The sequence below is a fragment of the Stenella coeruleoalba genome (genome assembly GCF_951394435.1).
Source record: "Stenella coeruleoalba genome assembly, chromosome: 1".
Taxonomy (NCBI): domain Eukaryota; kingdom Metazoa; phylum Chordata; class Mammalia; order Artiodactyla; family Delphinidae; genus Stenella; species Stenella coeruleoalba.
Window position 1 is genome coordinate 110,589,983 of NC_137169.1, and position 24,886 is coordinate 110,614,868.

The 24,886-nt window shown below is 52.3% G+C and overlaps 2 protein-coding genes across 5 annotated transcripts in view; one reads left to right on the forward strand and one right to left on the reverse strand.

Moving 5' to 3' along the window:
* Nucleotides 1–1,080: 1,080 nt before the first annotated feature.
* On the forward strand, nucleotides 1,081–17,284 carry LOC307197833 (immunoglobulin superfamily DCC subclass member 3-like; the record flags this gene model as incomplete). The annotated part of the gene is given in 17 exon segments (XM_079944258.1): nucleotides 1,081–1,116; nucleotides 1,610–1,667; nucleotides 9,467–9,892; nucleotides 10,344–10,394; nucleotides 10,397–10,419; nucleotides 10,421–10,485; nucleotides 10,566–10,696; nucleotides 14,158–14,314; nucleotides 14,316–14,539; nucleotides 14,682–14,847; nucleotides 15,140–15,384; nucleotides 15,700–15,864; nucleotides 15,949–16,137; nucleotides 16,248–16,355; nucleotides 16,501–16,621; nucleotides 17,032–17,161; nucleotides 17,255–17,284. Coding segments are annotated over 17 exon segments (2,325 nt in total).
* Nucleotides 17,285–19,463: 2,179 nt separating this feature from the next.
* Nucleotides 19,464–24,886, reverse strand: part of GATAD2B (GATA zinc finger domain containing 2B) — a gene marked incomplete at its 5' end in the record, with an annotated part of 83,775 nt that continues 78,352 nt past the window's right edge. For all 4 annotated transcript variants that reach the window (XM_079919753.1, XM_079919754.1, XM_079919752.1 and 1 more), the window contains one exon: nucleotides 19,464–24,724. In XM_079919753.1, the coding sequence (XP_079775879.1) occupies nucleotides 24,591–24,724 (134 nt within the window). In that variant the 3' untranslated portion in view covers nucleotides 19,464–24,590. The remainder of the gene's footprint in view (nucleotides 24,725–24,886) is intronic.

The window sequence follows — 24,886 nt, forward strand, 5'->3', positions numbered from 1 at the left end:
ATCCTGTGTTTAGTTCCTGGGGCACAGGGACCTGGTTTGGTAACACCATCTAAGACCCGACCGGACACCCAGTTTGGGCCAAGAGCCACTCCCAGAGCAGGACAATTTTCCTTACGCAGTTATTTAGGGGATCTAAATGCAAATGGCCAGCCGGCTATGTTTCCACGGGCTTTCTCCACCTCAGACTTGTCTAATTGGTGACCCCTCTTATAGGGAGGATCCTCTAGATGAAAGGAGAATGGTCACTGGTAAGGCCCGGTAAGAAGCATACCAGCTCCACCTAACAGACCCAAACGGTACACCTGAAGCCCACTTGGCAGTACCCACAGCTGAACCAAACTGGGACCCCAATGAGGGAGGAATGCCCTTATGAGAGCACTGCCTTAAATGCATCTTGGCAGGACTTTGAAAGGGGAACCAAAGCAAAAGAGTTTGAACAAAATTCAAGAAATTCAGCAAAAAACAAATGAATAGTTACCAGCTCTACAGACGTTACACTCTTGCAGATCCTGAGACCCCTGAAAATACTAGAATGGTAAATTTATCCTTTTCTGGGCAAAGCACCTCAGATATCAGGAGAAAGCTGCAAAAATTAGGTGGTGCTTTTTTTTTTTTTCTATTTTTCGGCCGTGTGGCCATGTGGGATCTCAGTTCCCTGACCGGGGATCAAACCCATGCCCCCTGTAGTGGAAGAGCGGTGTCTTAACCACTAGACTGCCAGGGAAGTCCCTAGATGGGTTCGTTCCCAATGTACCTTCTCAGTTGGTAGCATCAACAGGGAACAGTGACAGAAGAAAGAAGAGGCAAAATGTAACACCACTCTTCTGACAGCAGCATTGGATTCCTGGAAGGCGAGTAACCCAAAGAGAGGTGAGCCACCACTGGGGAACAAACAATATGCTTACTGTAAGGAGGAAGGACATTGGAAAAAAGATTGCCCTAGGCTAAAACATAAGAAAAAGAATGAAAAATCCAGAGCCTCTCATATTGTTAGGGAACCATTGACCAAAGCCGCCTGCCTTGGTCAGGCACGATGGATGATAACAACTTGTCTCACAATAGGAGGTTCCGATAAGGAACATGGTGCTGCCCCAAAAAACTAACTGGGAGAATTCGGTAAGGGGCCAAAAGTAGGGAAGAGATGCCAGTCCGTAATATTGTCCTGCCAACGTCCCAGGATACTTCTCACTGGAATCCATCTTGGCTGAGAGATGCGTGCCGCACGAGGAAGGACCCTGAGTCAGGCCAAACATGGGCCAAGCAAGAGGAATGGCCAGAGACAACCTGGAGACTAACCCCATCACCATAACACCGGAGACTGCGAGCCACGTGGCAGAGCAGTCCTCCTAGTTTCCCTTACCCTGTGGCTCTCCGCCCCAGCGCCCCTTCCCAATAAAGTCTCTTGCTTTGTCAGCACGTGGGTCTCCTCGGACAATTCATCTCCGAGTGTTAGACAAGCACCCACTCTCAGACCGTGGAAGGGCGTCCCCCTTCCTGCAACAATGAGGTGGAAAGAGAGAAACACCCTGATTTAATGGAGTGGCCCAGGGGCTCCCTTGGACTTGAGGCCCTATCGGACTTGAGGCGCCCAATTCCAATTTCACCACAGGAGCCCCAGGTGAAATTGACAGTGGGGAATGAGCTGATTGACTTTCTGATAAATACAGGTACAGCAGCCTCTGGTGAGTGCCAAAGCGGCACAGAAAACCTCTCAATCCATCCCAGTCACTGGAGTCTCCTGAGAAGTACAAAATCGTTCTTACTACCTCTAGAATGCCAACTAGGGGACCTCGATGTCCCTCACCATGGAAAAGGCAACTGGTTAGCTGGCCAAGCACAAAGAGGGCAGCAAAGGAAGGTGGTTATCAAGCCATGATAGGATCACTTCTCCCACAGATTGACTTGTCAAAATACCAGCTGGTGTATTCAGAAAAGGACAAAGAGAGGACCAAAGAGTAGGGTTTCATTCTGATCACACCTCGCCTGACTGGAAATGTAGCACACAAGGAACTGTTTTGATCCCTCAGGCCCTCTTGGACACTGTGCTGCAGCACATTCCTAATGGTACCCATTATGGGAGAGATGCCACCTTACAGTGGAGTCAAAACTATGCAATGGGGCCTAACCTACAAAAGACCAGCCAGCCAGTCACTCAGAATTGCATGATTCGTGCTAAAAATAACCCAAGGAGTGCTGTTAGACCTCCCCGGACAGGGACCCAACACAGAGAAACCTGCCCCACCAAGGACTGGCCAGTAGACTTGACTGCTTTGAGCTGCAGGAAACTTCAAACACCTGCTGGTGTTTAGACCCTGTCTCAGGATGGGTGGAAGCATATCCCATCTGGACCAAAAAAAAAAAAAAAAAAAAGCCTCCAAAATGGTTAAAGCTCTCCTTAAGGAAATTATCTCCTGATTTGGATTAAATCATTACCATGAACTGGAAACTACATTCATCCTGGAGACCACAATCAATAAGAAAAACCGAGAAAATGAATCCTGCCTTAAAAAGGAGCATTGCTAAAATATGTCAGGAGACTAATTTAACTTGGGATAAGGTCTTGCCAGTTGCCCTGCTACAGATCAGAGTGGCTCCCAGAAGCAGACTTAAATTAAGCCCCTTTGAAATATTGTATGGTACGCCATTCCAGGTGTCTGCCTGGGCAGAAGAATGTATAAATGCTCTGAAAGACCTAGCAGCTGTCAATTATGTTAGAGCTTTGGGCACTACACTAACCTCTGTTCCCGAGTTTACCTCCAACAGCTCTGCCTATCCAACTGAAGCAGCCTTACATCCTTTTCAACCCAGGGGAGACTTGAGTCCTGCTTACAACTTGGAGAGAACAAGGGCCTGAACATCAGCTGCTTGCAAGGTGGACAGGACCACATGTCGTATTACTTACCGTGCACTCGTCTGTCGGATTAGCTGGGGTAAAGCCGTGGATTCATCACACTCGGATTAAAGCAGCACCACTGTCATCAGAAAACAACCCAACTCCTGAGAAGCCTGGAGAGCAATGGGTTTGTGAACTCTTTGAAGGCTTAAGGTTGCTCTTTAAAAAAAAAAAGGTATTGAGACTGTAACTTCATTGTAGCTGGAGAAGGGTCAACCTACTTGTTTAATCTTACTCAAATGAATAGCACAGGAATCTTGTATAATTATGGCACGGTCCGAAAGTTAAAATTAATAGGTATGTACGGGCAACTGGAACCAAAACTCCAAGTCTGACTACAAGTTAGACAACAAAGGGCTAAGGGGTTTCATCAGGTTCAAATAGTTGTCCATAAAAAAAGGAAAGAGGAATGTGCTACTGACTAAACGATTCTAATTTCCATTCCATAATCACCTCTTTGTAGGCACAGTTCAGCAGAGTAGAGCGGTCTTCCTCCCTTTTCACACAGGACTGTGGAATGGGTCGTTGACAGTGGGGAACTATAATAGGAAAGGACCTTATAATATCAATAGAATACAAAGTTAATCACTAAAGGGGTGTTGCCTATAAACTTAAATTATACATAATGGGAATCCTGCATCCCAGGTAACGAACCTTAAGGTAAAATACCTTTGTTTAGCTCACATTCCCACCTGGGAATGGCTGCAGGAAGAAATTGACATATCCCCTCCGGAGTCTGGCTGGAACCAGGACTTTCCCTCTCCCCTTTTAGTATAGAACTCTAACTAGGAAGATGGTTCTTTGGGGTGCGGGTCTGCCACCTTCTCAGTCGGCGGGCTTTCTGAATGAAGTCTTTACTCCTTGTCCCAACATCTCACCCACTTGCTGCGGGGCAGGCCAGCCAATCCAGAGCAGGAGGTTGAACTTGGTAACATTGCTTTTATTAGATATGATAATGCCATTACAGCTACGGAAAAAAAAAAAAGTGTTTTTCAAAAGATGCACATAAGTATATAGGTGTGCAATGAGATGATGTCCAGGATTTATTTGAAAATGCTTCAACAAAGAAAGGGAAGACTGAGGGAAGATGCGCCCAGCAGAAGGAACAGAGAGTGCGGAGCGCCAGAGACCAGCGAGGACCAAGGCGAGGTGGGGCGGGTGGGCAGCGGAGGGATTGCCTGGGATCAGGTCCTGCGGAAGAAACATCCCACGGTGGGGACAGTACCCCCGAGGGTGTGGAGAGCTCAGTAGGAGAGGGACCGTTCGGGGCGGGGCGGTGTCGGGGCACAGGCGCCTTCCGTGGGCGGGAGCAGCCTCCCCAGGCTTTCCGCCCAGCTCTGCGCAGGAGAGAGAAGGATGTGCACCAGAGCCGAGGGAGGTCGGGCATGGCTTTGCAAGGCTGGCTGGCTCTCCTTTCATCTTCCCTTTACCCCGTGCTGACAGGGAGTGCCGCCTGCTCTGGCTTTGGGCACCCAGCGGGGATCACGTGAAGTCTCTGTCCTGCTGGAGCTCACTGTCCAGCTGGGGAGATGCACAAGAAACCCATGCAGAGGTGAAATGAGGAGTTGGGGTGACAGTGTTGGTGATATACAGGGATCCTGTAGAGTTTTCTACATGCTGTATCCATTTACCACAGAAGTAATGGCTTCAGACAACTCAGAGTTACTGTCTTAGGGCTCTGTAGTTGGACTTCAGACTTGGGTCCCACCAGGCTAAGAGCAAGGTGTTCCCAGGGCTGCATTCCTACCTGGAGGCTCCAGGGGAGAGTCCGTTCCTGCCTTTTCCACTTTCTAGCGGTCACCCGCGTTCTTCGCCTCTCTGTTCTCTTCCTCTCCAAAATGTGCAACAGCAGCTTGGCTCCCTCTCCCATCACATCACTCTGACCTTTCTCCCTCTGATTTCTGCCAGCCTCTTCCACTTCTACGGACCCTTGTGATTACATGCACCCACCTGGGTCATCCAGGATCATCTCCTTCTCTTAAAGTCAGGTGACTAGTCACCTTAATTTCATCTTCAACCTTAACTCCCCTTTGCCATGTAACCAAACATATTCATAGGTTCAGGGATGAGGACATGCATCTCTTCAGTTAAGAGACATGGACCTCTTCATCCGCCTGCCACAGATGGGGAGACAGATGGAGATAGAGAAAGATGGAGGAAGAAAAAAGGGTATGAAAAGAGATACAGATCCTGGGTGAGAGGAGGGTTGTGGAGAGAGAGAGAAAAGAGACACCATCCCAGGTGTGCTAGAGGAGTCCTCAGAAGGATTTCGTCTGCTAGGCGGACCTTCCCAGGAAGTTGTTCCAGGAGAGCCTGCGGCTGTTCAGGGTTGGGCCAATTTTTAATTGTCTGGGAGGGAGGAAAAGAGGGCAGCTCTCAGCCGTTCAATCCTGCCAGCATTTCCTGAGCATCAAGGCTATTCGGGAGACTTCCCTGGTGGTCCAGTGGTTAAGACTCTGGGCCCCCACTGCAGGGGGTGCCGGTTCGATCCCTGGTCGGGGAACTAAGATCCCGCATGCCACACAGTGTGGCCAAAAAAAAAGGCTATTCGGAGCCATATTCCTGGGATAGCACCTCCCAACCCGGGGCTCAGGGGGTGTATGCAAATGTAAGTCTCCTTGGTCGGGGGTTGGGGGAAGCTTTCACCAAATTCTTAAAGGGTCCTGGGACCAATAAAGTTAACTCCTGTCTTGAGGGTTATCAAATGAAGTGCTTAGAATGTACCTGGCTGCAGCCACTTTGGAAAACAGCTTGACAGTTCCTCAAAGTGCAGAGTTACCATAGGACCCAGAAATTCCATTCCTAGGTAATGTACCTGAGAGAACTGAAAACACGTCTGCACACAAACTGTACGTGAATGTTCACAGCAGCATTATTCATGATAGCCAAAAAGTGGAAACGACCCAAATGTCCATCATCTGGTGAATGGATAAACAAATGTGGTGTATAGCCATACAACGGAATAGTGTTCAGCCATAAAAAGGAATGAGGTACTGATACGTGTTCACTACATGGATGAACCTTGAAAACATCATGCTAAGTGCAAGAAGCCAGACACAAAAGACCGTATGCAGTATGAGTCCACTTAGAAGAGGTGTCCAGGATAGGCCAAGACAGAAAATAGCAGAAAGTAGACAGGTTGCCTGGCAGGTGGGTAGTGAATGTTAATGGATACAGTGTTTCTTTTGGAGGTGATGAAAATGTTCTAAAATATAGATTGTGGTGGTGGTTGTGCAACTCGGTAAATACCCTAAAGCCATTGAATTGTACAGATTAAATGGGTGAACTTTAAGGTATGTAAATTACCCCTCAAACTGTTCTTAAAAAGGAGGAGGAGGGGGCTTCCCTGGTGGCTCAGTGGTTGAGAGTCCGCCGGCCGATGCAGGGGACACGGGTTCGTGCCCCGGTTTGCGAAGATCCCACATGCCGCGGAGCGGCTGGGCCCGTGAGCCATGGCTGCTGAGCCTGCGCGTCCGGAGCCTGTGCTCCGCAGCGGGAGAGGCCACAACAGTGAGGGGCCCGCGTACCGGAAAAAAAAAAAAAAAAAAAAAAAAAAGGAGGAGGAGTGACTCTTGGCCCTTAAAGTATCAATACAAAGAATTTCACCTGATCATCACAACCCTGAAAGGCGGGCTTGCCCTTCCTCCCATCTTACAGGGGGCGTGTCTCAGAGGTGAGGGATACCAGCCCAAGGCAAGATGGCTGGTTAATGACAGAGCTTGGACTTGAACCCAGGTCTTCTTTATTGGTCCTTCTTTGTCCTGTGGGCCACTCTGGAGTGTGCATTAGGAGGTGACAAGGTAAGTGCAGCAGATAAGGAGACATCTTAGTAGGTGCTGGAGAGGGGTTTTGACAGGAGGAAAACCAGATAGTGGGGCAAGACCAAGCACTGCAAATGCTCCCCTGAGCCACACTCTATCCTAAGCCCTTGCCTCACTTAATCCTCCCAGTCATGGGGAGAGGTTGTTTCTATCCCGTCCACCCCCATTTTATCAATGAAGCCGGCTCAGAGAGGTAAAGTTGCCTACAAAGCGCACAGCTTGTAAGTGATTTGACCACGTCTTCCTGACCTCAGGGCCTGTGATCCTTTCCCTCTCCAGGCTGCAGCTATTCAGGAGGCCACTCCAGGGAAGGGGTGAGAACCTGCATTGGAGGCTTCAGGACAGAGAGATGCAGGGCTGGGTGAGGAAGGCCCAGTGGGGAGGCTGCAGGCTCTCTTCCCACAAGGCAATCTCATTTAGGGGTAGCCCAGGCTCAGTCACCCCCCAGGACTGCGGGGCTGAGCTGGGAGAGGCAGTGTCGGATGAGTTGATTCTGAATGCCTGTGCAGGAGGTGGGGAGCCAGAGAGGAGGCTGAACCTGCCAGGGAGAAGGCTGAGGGTGGGGCTTTGTTCTGAAGAGATGAGGGGCACAGCCTAAGCTGGGCAAAGCCAAGGAGAAAGGGTGAGGGGAAGGGGACTCGGGGAGACTGGGTCAGGGGCCAGACTGCTTCTGGGGGCAGAGGCCTGGATGCTTGTGTCCTTGTGTTCTGCCCCAACTAGATTCCCTCCCCTTGCTCTTTCTCCTCATCCTTTCTCACAGACAACCCCCGCTCTCATCTTTCCAGAAACTTTGCTTTTGAGGGGGAGGCTGCAGTTTAGAGGAGGGAGGTCCTACAGAGATAGTTAGGTCTGAACGTCAGCACCTTCCTGAGTCCCAGGCTCCTCTGGTGGAAGGGCAGTCCCCCACTTTTCCATGTTTAGATGGTCAGCCCGGCGAGGGGAGGGGCCCAGGTTTCTTCCTTCTTATCAGGATGGGGCAATGGAGGCTGGATCCCCACCTCCCTGGCCCAGAAGGCCCCACTCCATTGTCCCAACAAGAATAGAGAGGACAGCTTTGGAAAATGACACTGTGAATGGTGAGGGGGCTGCTGGGGCCGTCACCAAACTAATGGGATGAGCTCCGTCACGCTGGGCCCGGCTCAGCGCCTGGGACGGCGACTCCTCTAGGAGAGTGGGGCTCTGCGCCCCTCCCCGGGACCCCCAGATCAGACCCCAGGCCTCCCCGTTCTGGCCCTGGACCCCCAGAGTTGGTCTTAGGGGAGCAGATGCCTCTCCCCACCCCCAGAACCTCATTCATCAGTGTTTGAGAGGGAGTGAGGGGTGGGTCTAAGGCTGGGAGAAGATTCTAGAGGCTAGGAAAGGGGCGGGCTCGACCCCCCAGTTTTGCCTTCCTCTCACCGGCCCGCAGCCCTCCCCTGTCACCGCCCCAGTTGTCTCAGTGTCTGGGTCCTGGCCCTGAGAGGAGAGGGCAGTGGGGATGGGGGGGAGGGGCTCAGGCCAGAGGCAGAGAGGGACCCGGCTCCGGGAGAGACGGAGCAGGGACAGCAGCCTCCGGCCCGGCCCCCTCAGACCCCAGGCTCCCTGCAGCAGGGCCAGAGCCCCAACAATGTGCCCCCTGAGTGTGTGGGGTGGGAATGCCTGCAGCCTGGGGCCCCCAGGCTGAAGGCAGAAGGCCAGAGCTGCCTGGGGAGCAGCCGGGGCCGAGGGGGCCAGGCCTGTGGAGACATGGGGCCAGGGCTGCTGCTGCTCCGAGACTGGGGGGCGGGGGCGGGGCCTGAGGGCAGTGGGGGGCAGTGGGCGAATGCCAGGTGGGAGAGGTGAACAGAAGGATAAGGGGGAAGACACGGGGCGGGAGAGTTGGGGGGCAAAGTGGGGGAGGAAGGTGCAGGGCGCCGAGCTGATGAGAGCAGAGGCGCTGGAACTTTGTAGGCAAGCAGGGAGGACAGGTATGTATGTACCTGTGGGCAAGAGCTGTGTAGAGGCAGAGACTGGGGGAGCAGACTTTGGCTACAGTCCTGGGGCTGTGCAGTCAGGAGGGGCTGTCGGGCAGAGGGTCTTGGAGAGGCAGGGGTCGAGAGGTCTCCCCGCAGGTGTCCCGAGGGTCCCGAGGCAGCCCAAGCCCTGGGCCTGTGGGCTCTGGCCCCTCCGAGGCTGCTGTCCGCCTCCGCCCTCCGCTGGGCAGGTCCCTGCTCAGCCTCGTAGGCTGAGTTACCATATCCACGCGTGTGCGTGTAGTCAGCATCTAAGCACCTGGGTTCGCAGCTCTGCTCGTGCATTTCTGGGTCCGGGACATTGGTGTCTGTTGCGTATTTGCGACTTTGAGTCTGTAGGGACATCTCTGTGTGACCTGTGTCTGTATCCTCTGCGAGAGTGTCTGGGATGGAGACTGTGTGTGGGTTATGGGGTAGCCTGTGAGGTTAAGCTTTGCAGTCCAAGTGTGTGTCTGTGAGTATGTGAGTGTGCTCCTTCCCTCATTCAGCGGCTGGGGTCACAGCGGTGGGAGAGGAGAGCCAGGAGTCCTGGGAAGCTGACCCTGTGGGCAGACACGCAGATGGGCGGGCGGGGGAGAGAGGGGACGACCTCATTGTCCCCCGGGGAGCACAATGCCCATGCCTGGGCCCCTGGCCTCGCCATTGTGCCCGCGCCGCCCCCTCCCTGTTGCCAGGGCCCAGCTGAAAGAGGCCATCGATCACGGCGGCCCTGCTCCTCAGACTGCAAGGCCCTCCTCCCCCTCCTCCCTTGCTGCCCCCAGGTCCCCCCAAACTAAAGTCCTGCCTCCTCACCCCTCGCCCAGGCCGAGAGGGGCTCAAAACTGAGGGGAGGTGGTGGGCCCCAGGAGGCCGCCGCGTCCAGGCCTCGTTGGCTGTCCCTGCGGGTCGCACTGCAGGCTCTGAGCTGGCCTTCTTGCGGGAGCTGGGGGATGTGGTGGCCACGCGGGAGCGCCCACTGGTGCTGCCGTGCCGGGTGGAGGGTGAGCTGCCCGTGTCCATTTCGTGGCAGCGGGATGGGCTGGTCCTGGCCAACGACAGCAGTGCCACCCTGATGCCCGACGGCTCCCTGCATCTGGCCACCCCGCCCTCCCACTGGAGCCTCCCCTCCTGCGCCCACAAGTACCACTGCGTGGCCCAGAACCGCTTTGGGCGCCTGGTGAGCCGGCAGGCCTGGGTGCAGCTGGCAAGTAAGTGACTGGGCTGCTCCTGTGTGGGCAGGGGAGACGAGAATGTGCAGGGGTACCCACAGACGGCACCCGCGGGGCACAGAATTGCCCGGGATGGGCCTAGGCAATGCCTCCTTGGCCGTTAGACGCAGTGTGCACAGTGCCTAGGGCACCAGAAGAAAAAGTAAATATAATAATGAATATATAATAATGCGTTGTTATTTTATAGTGCTGGATTATATTTGCCTTGATACCAGTGCAAATGTAAAACAGAATTTTAAATGTTGTAGAGGAAGGCAAAGTGCTTATGGCCCAAAGAAATCACAGATGTGAGACTGCAGGGGTGCAAGCGAGGCCGTCAGCAGGGAGTGGCAGCCGTGGGCACAGACGGGGAGCTGGGGCTCTGGGACAGAGTTGCTGGCGGCAGAGCTGGGGGCCAGCTCTCTGTGCTCAGGTGGTCCCTGTGCCCTAGGTCTGTCGCGCTTCCATCAACATCCAGAGTCCGTCGAGGTTGAGCTGGGTGGAGTCGCTTCCAGTGCCTGATCCGGGAGAGTGCTGGAGCCTTCCGTTTCCTGGGAGCACAACGGCACGACCTTGAGTACTGCCAGCCACCGGCGAGCAGCAGCGAGAAGTGGTGGGGTGGCAGGCTATGGGCCACTGCACAGCCGCGGACCCCCGACTCCTGCATCCTCAGGGTGACGCTGCTGCCTCGTGGCATCCTCCACATCACCAGCGTGAGCCGGGCTGACGTGGGCACCTACCGCTGCGTGGCACACAGTGTGGCCAATACCCGCCACAGCCAGGATGCCTGGCTGATCCTGAAGGGTAAGCAAGGACCAGGGGAATCAGAGTGGGCACTGGGCAGAGAGGAGGGTGTGGGAGCTGGCACCACTGGGAGTGGGTGTGGCCGATGTTGTATGTGGCACAAAGAGTTTTGAGCGCCGACTACGTATGAGGACTGTGCTGGGTGTGGGAACATAGCAGTCAGCAGGCGGAACGGGCTCGGTCCATCGCTGGCTTCCCAGAGCTGGCAACTGAGTAGAGAGGGAGGTGCTATGGGAACCCAAGGCAGGGGCCTCTAACCCAGCCTTGGGTTGTGGGCAAGGGCTGCTCAGGGCCTCAAGAGAAAGCTATACCAAGCTGGCTGTTGAAGGGTGAGCGGAGAGAGGCAGTCCAAGGTCAGGAAGGTGAAGAGGGTGGCATTCCTGGCATTGCTTTGTGCAAAAGCACAAGGGTGAGAATAGCACAGTTCATGCAGACAGTTCCATGCTGCTGGACCACAGAATGGGCAGAATTCAGGGTAACAAAAAATTGATGTAGGAAAGGTAGGCGAGGCCCATCATGAAAAGGAGTTTGGACTTGATCCAGAGAGCAGTGGGAGCCCTTTATGGGTTGAGCGTGGGCTCCTGTGTCTCGGCTGGGAGTGAATGCCTGCGTGCGCTTGTGTTTGTAAGTGGTGGGCTTAGATGTACATATGCGTGTGTGTGTGTGTGTGTGTGTGTGTGTGTGCGCACATTTGCATGTTTCCTCCTTGGGGTGAGGATGAAAATAGCTTTGTACCTGAGATGAAACACCCAGAACGACCCCAAATGCAGGCCATGTGGGGGTGGGAGAGTTTTGTGCCCAAAGTGAGGGTCACAGCAGAGCCCCTGAAGAGTTGGCACCTAACAGGAAACGGAGGTAAGACTGACGCCACAGCCTGAAGCTGAGAGGCCACCGGGGATGTGAAGGTGTGCCTGAATCATCCACTAGGGGGCCCCATAGTATAGATAACAAGTGAACCTTGGGTAAGCATCAAGGCAGAATTTCACCAAAGGGTGCTTAGCTTTTAAACTGAAGACTGAAAGGGGAAGAGGGGGATCTGTTGTGTCTCTGCTTTGGAGCTGACTTAGAAACTGAAAGCAAAGGGTGGGGATCAGGGACTCCTCCCTGAGAGCAGAGGGAAGCCTGGGTGAAGTTCCTCTGGCTTCCCACTTCCTGTTCCCATCAACCATCCGGGGCAGGAGGGCAGGGCGGGATGCCAGGCTTCCATGATGATCAGTACTCCTGGCCAAATGCCGGGCTACGGGCAGGCACGGGTTCTCCATCCTGCTGCATGTAGAGGCGGGGAAATGAATGTCCAAGAGAGCTTCAGGCAGCTGAGAAGAAGCAGGTGCCTGCTGGGCGCAGAGATCAACCTGTAACTGAGGGTTCGTGGCTTGCCTATATTTTAAATATCAGGAAAGGAGCTGAGGTCAGTGTAGACTCTTCCCCAGGGACAGGAGCTGGGTACCGAAGCCCCAGCCATTCACTCCTAAAACACTTCCCTGGGGCAGGCCTTACCCTGGGCAGGCGCCAGGGACACAGAATTTCCCAGGTTTTCGAGGAGCTCACAGCGGCAAGAGGGGTATGCTGTCAGCTGTCCAGTGCTTCCAAGATCCAGGCTTGTGTTCTGCCTCCGCCAGTCCCTCTGATGTTGAACAAGCTACTTAACCTCTCTGACACTTGCTTTTCTCATCTGTAAACTTGGAGAAATCACTGCCTTCACAGGCTTGTAGTGAGGATTAAAGGGGACAACGCATTTGGGGCTCACAGTATAATGCCTGGCACATGGAGAGGTTCAGCCAGGGATGTGTGAAGTGTCATCACATGGACCAGCTCTACATCACTGAACGGTCTGACCAGGTGGAACATGGTCTCCTTGGCCAAGGCCAGGACATTCCAAGACAGTCCACAGCCTGAACTAGAGCTTGTGGAAGGCAAACTGAGGAGTGCCTGGTACAAAGTAGACCCTCAGTATATGATGGTGGGATGAATGGATGAATGAACGGAGAATGGGTGAAATACTATTCTAGGCCTTGAGGCAGATTTGAAGATGTGGAAGACTTTATACCAGTCCTTGAGAAACTTTCATTTTAGAGACAAAATTTTGTATGAGTTTTTTTTTTTTTTTAATCGTGCGGCTTGTGGGATCCTAGTTCCCCAACCAGGGATCAAATCCAGGCCCCCTGCAGTGGAAGCGCAGAGTCCCAACCACTGGACCACCAGGGAATTCCCGAGGAGTTTTCTTTTCTTTTTTAAAAATATTTATTTATTTATTTGGTTGCGCCAGTTCTCAGTTGCAGCAGGCAGGCTCATTTGCGGCTAGTGGGCTTCTTTAGTTGCAGCATGCGAACTCTTGGTTGCGGCATGCATATGGGATCTAGTTCCCTGACCAGGGATCGAACCCCGGCCTCCGGCATTGGGAGTGCAGAGTCTTAACCACAGCGCCACCAGGGAAGTCCCCAGAGGAGTTCTTAATAAGGGACATTTATGAAAAGGTTAAAGATATGTTGCAAAGTCTCATAAAATACAAAGTGGTAAAGCAAGAATGGGGGTGACTGGATAAAGGAAAACAAAGGCCTGTTTCCCCTGTTGTTCACAGCTATTTGTTCCCAGTGTGGGAATAGCGCCTGGCGTACGGCAGCCCCCCAGTGATGATTCGTGGGAGAGGGTGGCATAAAATGAAGACCCAAAGAGCAGTGTATTTCAAAAAACATTTGCATCCCTTCTGAGCAGTTGAGACACGCTGACTTCTCAGGGGGGCCTGGCTTTCTTTCTGAGGGAGGGGTCTCCTGTCAGTTTTGTGGGTGACTTAGGGAAGGGGACTAGGCCCCTGGGTATCCCCCCAGGGTACCCCCCTACCTGGCCAGTTCATGTACTGACACTGCTGCAGGCCCTCCAGGGGCACCCTGTAGCGGGGCATGCTTACACCTCTCCTCTTTCCGCCCCTCCAGTTTAACTTGGGGCCTGCTTAGTACGCCAGAGCTGCTTAGCCCTGATACAGGCAGACCTCGGAAGTATTGCAGGTTCCGTGCCAGACCACAGCGAATATAACAATAAAGTGAGTCACAAATTTTTTGGTTTCCCAGTTCATATAAAAATCATGTTTACACTATACTATATCCTATTAAATAGCACTATGTCTAAATAAACAATGTACATACCTCATTTAAAAAATAGTTTATTGCTGAAATTGCTAATCATCATCTGATAACGCAGGATTGCCACAAACTTTCAATTTGTAAAACAAACCAAAAAGAACGCAGTATCTGCAAGGCGCAATAAAATGAGGTACACCTGTACTTACTGCCATAGGACCTTGGGCAAGTGATTTTCTTTATCTGTAAACCAGGAGTAAAATAGCACCTGCTCTGGGGTCTGGTCACTTGAGGACTAGAAGGGTCCTCCGGGAGCAGAAGTTTGTCCTGGGTGCAGGGGGAGAGTGCTGCTGCCTGATCCCTCGATTTGCTATTTCCACCTCACAGTGGGATCCCCACGGCTCCTGCAGGAGCCCGAGATTCTGTCTGGACCTCAGAACCTGACGCTCACGGTACACCAAACGGCAGTGCTGGAATGCATCGCCACAGGCCACCCACGGCCACTGGTCTCCTGGAGCCGCCTGGGTGTGAAGCCACCCCGTCCCACCCCGCCTCCTGGAGCCCCCAGCACTTTGCGCTTTCGCAGCTCTGACCCCTCGTCTCTCTGTAGGTGGCCGCTCCATCGGCGTAGAGGGCATCCAAGTCCTGGGCACCGGGAACCTCATGATCTCCGATGTGTCGGTCCAGCACTTAGCCGTCTACGTCTGTGCAGCCAATCGGCCGGGAACCCGGGTCCGACGCACAGCACAGGGCGTCCTGCTCGTGCAGGGTGAGCCCCAAGGGCCAGCCAGGGAGGGTGCTGGGGGGTGCCCCATCCCCCCATGGGAACCCTAATGGGGAGAGGGGCAGGGGCAGGAGGAAGGTGAGAGGCCGGGCCTCATGGCGCCCTCCACCTGCCATTGCCTGCCCAGCTCTGCCCAAGTTTGTCCAGTGGCCACAATCCTTGTCCAGGCCTCCAGGCAGCAGCACCATCTTCACCTGCATGGCCCAGGGTGTCCCCGAGCCCCGGCTGGCCTGGTTGAAGAATGGGAAGGGGCTGAGTCCCGGGGATAACATTTGGCTAACCCACAGCAACAAGTACCTGAGGTACCCCTGTCCCACCCCCTCCACCCTGCCTGACTGCCGATGTATCCTCACCTGCCCCAGGCGTCCAGCCCCACCTCCTCACAACACTCTCTACCACCCACTCAAACCCCCTGCATCCACCCCCACCCACGGGAGGCTCTGCCCTGCCTGCTCCATACAAGCAATGTCCACACAAGGTGGTGTGTCCTTTTGCTTCTGGGCAGGTCTGTGGGTCTCACCACCAACCAGGGCAGGGGACTTGGTGGGAAGGAGCCCCCAGTGGCTACGTCTGTTTTTCCCTTAGCACACTGATGCTGGCGGGGATCTCAGCAGAGGACGAGGCCATCTACCAATGCGTGGCAGAGAACAGCGCGGGCTCCAACCAGGCCAGTACCCGCCTGGCTGTGACAGGGGACCCAGAGCCACCCCCTGCCCCCAGGGGTCTGCAGGCAATGGCTCTCTCCACCTTTGCCATTCAAGTGTTCTGGGAACCACCGCCCTACAATGGGGACATCACTGGCTATGTGCTGCACCTCCAGCCAGTTGGAGGTGGGTGTGGGTGGGTAGACGGGAATCCCTGACCCCAGCCCACTTCTCCCCTGACTGGGGGTGTCCCTGGGCAAGTTTCTCTCACTCTTAGTGACCCCCAGACCTGTCTGGACACTGCCCGGGCCTCTGGACCTGTGGTCCTCTGGTACTTCCTTCTGCTCTTCAGTCCCTTTCTCATCCTGGCTCCGACTTCTGCAGCCCCCTTCCCTGCTCTCCTTGGAGACCCAGCTGAAGCTTTGTGCCCACTTTGTGGGGGTGGGGGATGTTTGTAGTGAGGGAGAGGGATGCTGGCTGCCAAGCTGCTCTGCTTCTCAGAGCCAGCTGGCCTGGAGCTCCAAGAGGCCGTGGGCAAAGGCACCTTTGAGCATGTCTTCTCCAGTCTGGAGCCTGACACGGTCTACTCTATCCACTTGCGGGCCTACTCAGCAGAGGGTGCCAGCCAGGACCCTGCCTCCATCCACGCTTCCACCATGGGCAGCAGTGAGGGACACCCTCTCCAGCCTTGTAGAGCCCCTGGCCTCAGACAGACAGGGCTGCCAAGCAGCTCATCTCATTTCTCTGCAGCCCCTGCTGCCCTTGGCTTCTCCACCGAAGTGCTCAACGCCACCTCTGTTCAGGCCTCCTGGGAGCTGCCATCCCAGCTGGGGCCCATCCAGGGCTTCAAACTCTTTCACTGCAAGCTGCCCGCTGCCCATTTTGAGGGGCCCCTGCTCCTGGCTAGCACTGTCAGTTCCTTCCTCTACACAGATCTGGGTGAGGCCCTGAACCTTCTTGTGGCCCCTCCTCAGTGTGGTCTTGCCCCAGGCACTGAGCTTCCTGGCCCAGCCAGGCCTGTTCCCTTCACAATCTCCTGCTTCTTGCAGAGCCAGCCGCCCTCTATGAGATCAAGCTTCAGGCATTCAGGGGCAACGGGGATGGTAACAGCAGTGCCCATGTTGTCTCTTTGCGTGAAGTGCCCCTAGCCACCCCTGGTGAGTGGGGTCCCGTAGGAGGGTAGCAGGCCCGGGGTCAGAGCAGGCTTTTCCTATAGGACCTACGGCTGTCAGTCTTCAGGGAAGAGGAAGGGCCTGAGCTTTGCCTCCATCCTGGTTCTCTGACAGATGGCACTGTGTCCAGAGTCCAAGGCTGGGTGCTCTTGCAGCCAGGATGAGAAGAGCTCGCTGCCTGGGGTTGTGGTGGGCATCCACGTGGGCCTGGCTGCCCTCATCGTTTGCCTCCTCCTGGGCTGGAGACATAGGTAAGGGCCAGGATGGCTATATGTGGAAAACTGCTAGGAAGACAGTCTGCACTATGGTGGCACAGGCCCAAAGAGCAAGAAAGGGCTTTTATTCCCTGACTAATCTGTCTTACAAATAAGGACACTGAGGCAGAGAGGGCGGGCCAGTTCTTCTCACAGCTGTGTGGCATCAGAAGTGGGAGGAGGCCTGGTGGGCTGCAGGAAGTGGGGCAGAGAGCACTGGGGCTCCCGAGGCAGAGGGCAGGTGGCAGAAGTGGGCCAGAGCTAGATCCCTGCCATCCTGTGCATGAGGAAGGGGCCCAGCCTCTCCCCGTGGAGTATGGAACAGGATGAAAGGCTGGGACCGATGGATGCTAAGCCAGAGAGAAGCCCCAGACAGGTCAGGGTGCTGACCCTCCCTATCCGGGCAGCCTCTTCTGCAGACAGGGGTCCCAAGAGTGCTGGGCAGTGCTTCAGACTGCCTCTGACAGAGCTGGGGGCTGCAGAGGCCAGGCTCCGAGTGGAGGGAAGCCAGAGGAGAAGACTGAACTTATCACCCAGGTGAGGGGGATTCAGGTGAGGGGGATTGGGAAGGAGAAAGTAGTGTGCTTTGAGGCTCTGGGGCCGAAGCCTGATCACCGCCTTCCCTCTCAGGTGACCGTGGAGCAGCCGCCCTTAGCCTAGGGCCCTCCAAGTTGGCTCCCTCCCAGGTGCCACTAACTCTGGCCCCACCAAAGAATCTACATCACCTTTCCCTGCCACCCCGGAGTCAAGAAAGAACCAAAGGTCCCTAAGCCCCTCTCCGGGGAGGGTCAAGTCTGACCATAGGGCGAGAGAAGAGGTTGTGATTTCTGTTTCTCCCTTCTCAAGAAATGGGGAAATCTGTGTCTTCCCCCACACACCAAATAACCTCAAACTAAACCATGTCAGGTGGGAGTTCTCTCCAACCCATTAGTCCTCCCTCAAAACCCCATCGAATATATCCTCTTGATCCAAATATGAACTACCCAAAGATATATAGCTTTAAAGCACCGCCCCCCCCCCCCCACCAAGAAGGGGACTCAGGGCAAGGGGCTCTGTCAGCAACTCCATCTTCCAACCCGAACCCCCAGTCTGAAATCTGTTTGTCTCCTCATGCCTAAGCTGGCGTCTGACCAGGGACAGGCAACCTGCATTCCTGGTGGTCTAAATAGGCAGGTGGACAAAGGGGCTGCCAAGTTCCTTGCCCCCTTGTCCCAACATGAGAAGAGTTCTGAACATCTAAGCTCACACACGCTGCTTCTCTGAGCAACCAAATGCCCATCTCCCCCTTTCCAGAACCAAAGCATTGACCCCTTTTGGGAGGCATGCATGCCTCCTCATTTTTCTATTTTTGAAAGGAGATATTAGTTTGCGTTGAGGTTCTGGTGGCCTTGAATCCCTTGTAGAATGAGCACAGATGCTGTGGAGCACCCCACACATCTATTCCCCTCAATTCTAGGTGTCCAAAGACCACCTCTTCCCCACTCCTCCCTCTGACCTATGGCCCTCCTGGCCTCCTTGTCCCTCCTCGTCCAGCTCTACCACAAACCTAAAACCAAACCCCAGGCTCTCCCTCAATCTGCCTCCCTCCAAGGCTGTCCAGTATTGTGCCCAAAAGGGGGTAGGGTCTTGGAGGAAGGAAAACCCAGGTCTTAGGGGGACCCCAAACACTGTCTCCTCTGTGCTCTTGTAGGATGATGCTCATACCAGTGACAAGACCTCCAGCAAGGCTGGGCCCTGCCCCTCCCCAACTGCACAAGGGGCGTAAGCAGCTTTAACTAATAAATGTGGCAGGGGACCAAGAGGTTAAGAACAGCCCCAAACTTCAGGTCCCTGAGGAAGTAACATCCTCTCCTCTGGGTGGGCCTGGTCTAAGAGCTTTGTTGGAAATAAACCAAAACGGAAAAAATAAATTAGGATCTGGTTAATGTTCTGGATTGAAAGGAAAACCTGGGGAAGTGGGGGTGATGACATGGTAAGACAGAGCGGTTCCAGATCTTTCAGGGCATGTTGCACTGAGGCTGAGGATCTACATATTCTGCAGTTTGCTAAGGAAAGAACAGTGTGAGCTGTTTTAAGGTCCCCACCGGGAGAAACCAGCATGCTACAAAGGATTGTTACTGGAGTCTAGAGCAGTGTGATGAGAAGGGCCAAGGACAGCTAGGGTACACCTCTCCTTAGGACAGGATGGAGATCCAGCCTCTGGGTTAAATGCAGCCTCCTTACGGATACCTTTAGACCTTACGTCATCAGGTAATTTAAGTGGGGTCAGTGGCTTCCAGAACACTGGATCTATATAAAGGTGAGGGGAAGAAGAATACAGAAGTAAGGGCTTTAAATAATCAACACAATTGAAGAAAAGGGCACAAACTAAAGGTACCCCATTGACTGGAGGGGGTATAAGTCATAGCTAATCTCCAGATCGCCCCTAAAATTCTCCCACCAAACTGCCCCCCCCCGCCCCCCATGACTAAAGCACAAGCCACAGGAAAGTTTAGAAACCATTCCTTTCTTTATTAAACATAGCTTGCAAGTGATAAATATTACAAAGTTTTTTTTCTTTTAATCCTTTCTCCAAAAATTAGCTTATTATTTGAATCTGTCACTGCTGAAATGCTCAGCAGCATCTGAAACAGATGGGAGTGTATTTGCCTTTTTGAAAACCAGTTTCTATTGGTCTTAGTTTTTTCATTTTAATTCCCAAACACAATGCAGAAAATTAGAGTTTGTTTTTTGTTTTTTGTTTTTTTTTAAAAAAAGGAAACTTAAAGAGTTGTGCAAAAGGGTCTTGTTCCCCTCCCACCCACCCCATTCAGAGAAGACCATTCCCCATCCCACCTCCCTGCTCCCCACCCCACCACCAATCTATCCTTCCACCTTCACCAGGGCTTCACCCACCATCCTATACCCTCTCCAGGCTTTACCAGCCAAGACCTAGAGTGTGGGAGTACTCAGCCCAGGCTGTGGGGAAATTGGGCCCCTGAAGGAGACAGCTATTCAGACAGCTGCCTTTAGGGGGTTTAGATGAGATCTGAGGGAAGGAGACAAGATGTAGACTATATCTGACCTCTCCTACCAAGAAGTGAGTAAAGTTCTGCATCCTGTAGCTCACAAAGGGTGTGAGTGACCACCAACCTGGGGTATTCAATGGTCAACCACCCTTGAGGGCAGCTGCTTGTGAGGTGGGGCTTGGGGCCTGGTCCCTGCCCTTGGATGACTAGAGACATGAGGGCAAAGATGTCACAGGTTTAACTGATGTCCTAAACATCACTCTGCTGCCTTTCCTAAACCAAAAGGAACAGTAGGGGCCTGGCAGCTCTCCAAGGGTACTGGTCACACATTTACCCACTTCAACACTAGTCACTTTGGTTTCCTCCATGGGTTTTCAGCCCAACACTTTCCTCACCTCAAGTTGTTTTGTAGGTGGGGAAGGAAGCATTTTAAATTTGGTGGCCAGATGATCTCCCCCTGTCTGCCATCACTTCACAAATAAGAAAACTGAGACCCAGAAAATTAACTCTACCAAAGGTCACATAGCAAGTTAGTAGGAAAGCTTGGGACTAAACCCCAGGTCTCCAGACTGTGCCACCACCCACCTCCCTTTGTGTTGTGGTTCTCTTTACTCTCCACAGTCCGGACTAAGAGCCTTAGCTTTTGCAGTAACCCAACCTCACCCCAATTTACAAAGATGGATATGGCTCTCCCTAGGGGAGACTTTCTTAGGATGACTTGTTAAAATCATTTCTATCATCCCATGACAATCCACCCTCAAAGGCCCATGAAACTAGCTTCTTTTTTGGGGTTGGAGGAAATCCCTTGCATAAGAAAGCTTGACACTGAATTTTGTTATATAGGTATATTGTATATATGCTGATGCAATCAGAGGAAAAAAAACAGTGCAAATACAATTACAATTCATAATAATACTTGGTTTCAATGCCCCCGGGAACTGCCCCATTCCTCGGCTACCTCCCAACCCCCAGCACTTCCCCACAGTATCAACCTAATGCTGGGGGGTAGGGAGGGTGGGCAGGTTAGGGTAGGGAGTGGGCTCTGCCAAGGCAGTGCTGGTGACCCGGAGGGACTACTCCAGGGTGGGGAGGCAAGGCACAAATTAGGGGTGGGTGGTGGGGGAGGTGGCATCTCTAAGGAGGGATGGGGTTGGGGCAGCTGCCAGTCTCAGTGTGCTGGGCCCGGCCCACTCCCCTACCCACCCTCCACAGCCCTGCCTCCCTACCCCCGCCCCTTCCCCAGAAACCCTTTTGCACGGATCATACACAAACGGGCACATTACAAAATGACATAACACAGTTTCACAATATCCATGGCTAGGGCTTTTTTTTCTCTTTTTCAGTTTTTTTTTTTTTCTACACAATGTACAATTCCTTTTAAATGGATCAAGAAATAGCTTATATACACGAATGAGTCCTTGTTATAACATCTCGGCAGCAAATATCATAAGCTAATGAAGGTCTTGTTGGAGGGGAAGGGAGCCTAGGACTGGGGTGTGGGGTGTGGAGAGAAGGTTATGCCTTCTGGAGAAGTGGGGAGAAAAGGGAGTGGCTCGGGAAAAGGAACAAAAGTAAAATATCAAGAAGCATCTTTACAAAGCAGTTCTATAGCTAATTCCTTTTAAAGGGGAAAGGAAAGGTAACCAAAGCAGGAAAACATTTATCTCTGTGTCTTAAAAAAAAAATTGTCTACCATACATACATCCAAAAAATGTGGAAAAAGTACTTATTCCAGGGATGAAAGAAGTCCAGATGCTGTGGTCAAATGACAAAAAAAAAGAAAAAGAAAAAAAAAAAACCAATAAGGACCTCTGTCCCTCAGTTTTACCCAAGCCTTACTGCTTATCCACCCATATCAGGCTTCTAGAGAGTAAGCCACTGTCCATAAACTACTACTACTTTTAAAGCCTCTGGGGATGGAGGAAGCCAGGCAAAACTGGTGGGATCCTCACTCTAGTATCACCCTGAGCTTCAATGCTCCAGGGGTAAAATAACTCTGAACAGAGGGTCTTTCCTCCTATCTTTAGGGCATGAGGTTTAGTGTCTATGGGGCCCAAGGCCTGGGGATGGACAGCAACAATAGACTTGGAGGGACACAAGGCAATCAGTGGTGAAAAAGTAGAGAAATGAGGAAAACAGAAGGATGAGGGAGAGGGAGGAAAGGGAGGAGGTGGAAGGCTAATACTTTACCATGATTAGGGGAACCTCACCCCTGTCACTAATCCCTGGGAAGGGTATGAAAATGGGGAGAAGAAAGGGTAAGAAATCAAACCTCAGCGATTGAGCAAAGGGTCACGGAGCTATACTAGTCAACAAGCAGCCTCTGTGTAACTGACCCTGAGGGGATAAAAACAGGGAAGACTCCATCCTCTCCCCTATCGCCTCAGCACCTTGGCAGGCACTCGACTACAGGCTTTCCTTCCCCATCATCCCCCATTCTCGACACATATTACTTCCAAGCCCCATTCAAAGGTGGCCTGGCTCCCAGGGAAGGGACTCAGCTCAGGGCAGGGACACCCCCCAGCCAGACGGTATTGCACATTCTCTGTTCCTTACTTTTAATCTCAATTGACAAACTTGGGTACCTCGTACCTCTGAGCACCTCTGAGCTGGGGGAGGGGAGACATAACAGAAATGGCACTTCATCATGGGGGCTGGGGGGGGAAGAAGCTAGACAGACATGCCACAAGGCAAGATGACTTGCAGGGAAAATATTTTTTAAAAAGCTTCCAATTTTGTGGAAGAGGGAAAAGCAAAACCAAACGATTTATCCAGTGCTTTCAAAGCACAGAGGGCAAAGGAGAGATGTAAGAATATATCTTTATATATATATATATAATTTTAAAATAATCCCAGACCCAGTTCCACTAACCCCCCTCCCTCTCCCACCACTTACAGTCAGGGGTTCCACATTCCCCAGAAAAATACTCGAAACGACCCCATCACTACCTGTTACTAGCGTCTAGCTTCCAGATCATTTCACCACTGGGGGAGCCCAGACACAGGCTGCATCTCTGCTCCTTTATTAAGTGCTCAATGAATTTGGGGGAAGGGAGGAAAGAAAAAAAAGCCAGGAAGGCCCGTAGGGCCAGTATAATCACCCACAGTGGCTCTGGAGTATGGGGAGTAGAGGCCAGTGTGGGGGGAACTGAGCCTGATTCCAGCTCCTTCTCCCATCCCCTCCCCAAACTTTATGGGGAGGATGTGCAGTTTGTGTGTGTGTTAATTTTAAAAGTGCCTTCTTACTTTAAAAAATTATTTAATTTTAAAAATAAAAGTGGGGGACCTTCCCCAGGTTGCTTTCAAGGGTAAAATGTTAAACTCCTCTCTTCATACCTCTTTGCTGAGAGTATCCCTTCCTTGAACTCTGGCAGCTTCTACGGCTGGAGAGCCAGGTGGGCATACACTATGAGGAGAGCAGAAACCTCTACCTTTAAGGGGCTTCCCTTACCTCAAAAACAGCCTGGTCCCCTCCCCCTTCCCCCACAGTATGGGCAAATGGGATGCTAATCTCCCCAATCCCCAGAACAGCAACATTGCACAATTCAATTCATTCTCTACATTAGTAGCACTTAAGAAAAAAATAAAAACAAACAAAAAAGCAAAATTTATAGAATTCTGGGGAGAAAAAAGACAACATCTACTTGTATAGCACAAGTCCAGGATTGGTTTTGACATGAATTGTCTGGCTTTGAGCGGTTGGCTCTGCAGTTAGTGCAGCAGGGTCAGGGCAGCGCTCCAATCTGTTAGGTGCCCTCACCCTCATCTCCTGGCGCTCAGAAGGTAAAGAGACAAATGGGAAAGTCGCAACTGTTGGGAGGGAAACCCCTCTTTCTTTCTTCCTCTATTTCCTCCCTTTGACATTTCACTCACTCATGTCCATCCAATGTCCAGGACACACAGCAAAGTCAGGCTAGGAATAGCCACTCCTCTATATTACAGATGGGGCTGTGGTTACCAAGGGCATATTAGGATTTAAAAAAAGAAAAGAAAAGAAAAGAAAAGAGACAGGGATGGGGGAGAATTTTACAAAGAAAATAAGATGAAATAATTTGGGGCTAGTTGGCCTGGAATAGACTCCTGTGTCTCCACTGGGGTCAGGAGACCAATCTCATTCCCCCAGCATCCAGAAGGCCAGGACCTGGTCTCAGTCCTCCTTGGCTCAACATTATGCTCATTGTCACGCCCCTTTCTCCCCCTTCTTTATGGGTCAATTCTAGGGTGGTTACGTTTTAAAGCTTCTCCTTCCAGGCTCTTTCCCCTCATTCTTAGAGCCCAACTTCAATACTCAACACTGCCTCCAGAACTGTGCAGCTCAGAGACACCCCAGAGCGGGTGTGCTATTCCTCCTTGTTTGATGCCACCACCTCCCCCTGACCCTGGGGTTAAGTGCATTAAAAACTTCTGCCCCTAACACTCCCAGTCATGTCCTACTTGGCAGTTGGGGACCCTACTGCAATGCTCCTATCACTTAACTGAATATCATTTGTGTTTACCAAAAAAAAAAAAAAGACGAAAGGAAAAAAAAAAATATTGGGGGGAAAATAGAAAGGTTTAACCGTCCACTGAACAAAGGGACGACACACAACATCATTAAAAATGATAATAATAATTAAAGCATAAAAACAAACTTTAGAAACACACGTCAGAGGGCTTGGATTTCTCCCCAGGACCTCATTCTGACCTCTATCAGAGGCAAAGATCCACCTCACTGTTATAGAAAACTGAAGAGAGAAAGTGGCAGAAGAACAGATCGCAGCAGTGTGAAATAAAGAGGAGGTGGTGGGGCAGGGCGTGTGTTTTCTTGTTGATTTCTACTGTTTGTCTTCTGTTTTTCTGTTTTGTTTTCCGTGTATGGTAGGCACCAGTACAGGCACTGCATGCGACGGAAGTTGGGGGCAATGGGAGAGGAGAGGAGTAAAGGATACAAGGTTGGGGCAGTACAAGTGGAACAGGCGTTATTTCTGTCCACTGATGGACTGCGATATAGACCGGGGAGGGATCATGTCTAAAAGGTATTCCCGCTGTCGGTCTGCCAGACTGGGGGCTTTGTGTCCTCCAATACCAGTGTTCAAGTATGCAATGTTGACACCTAGACCCAGGAGACAAAAGTGGAGCGCAGGTATTAAAAGAGGAAATGACACCTTCTTCCACACTACCCTGGGGCTGCAGTGGTGGAGATGCAGAGGAAACAGAAGTTGTCTACATCTTTGCAGACTCAGTTAAGCTTTATTTCAGTAGCAACTACCCACCC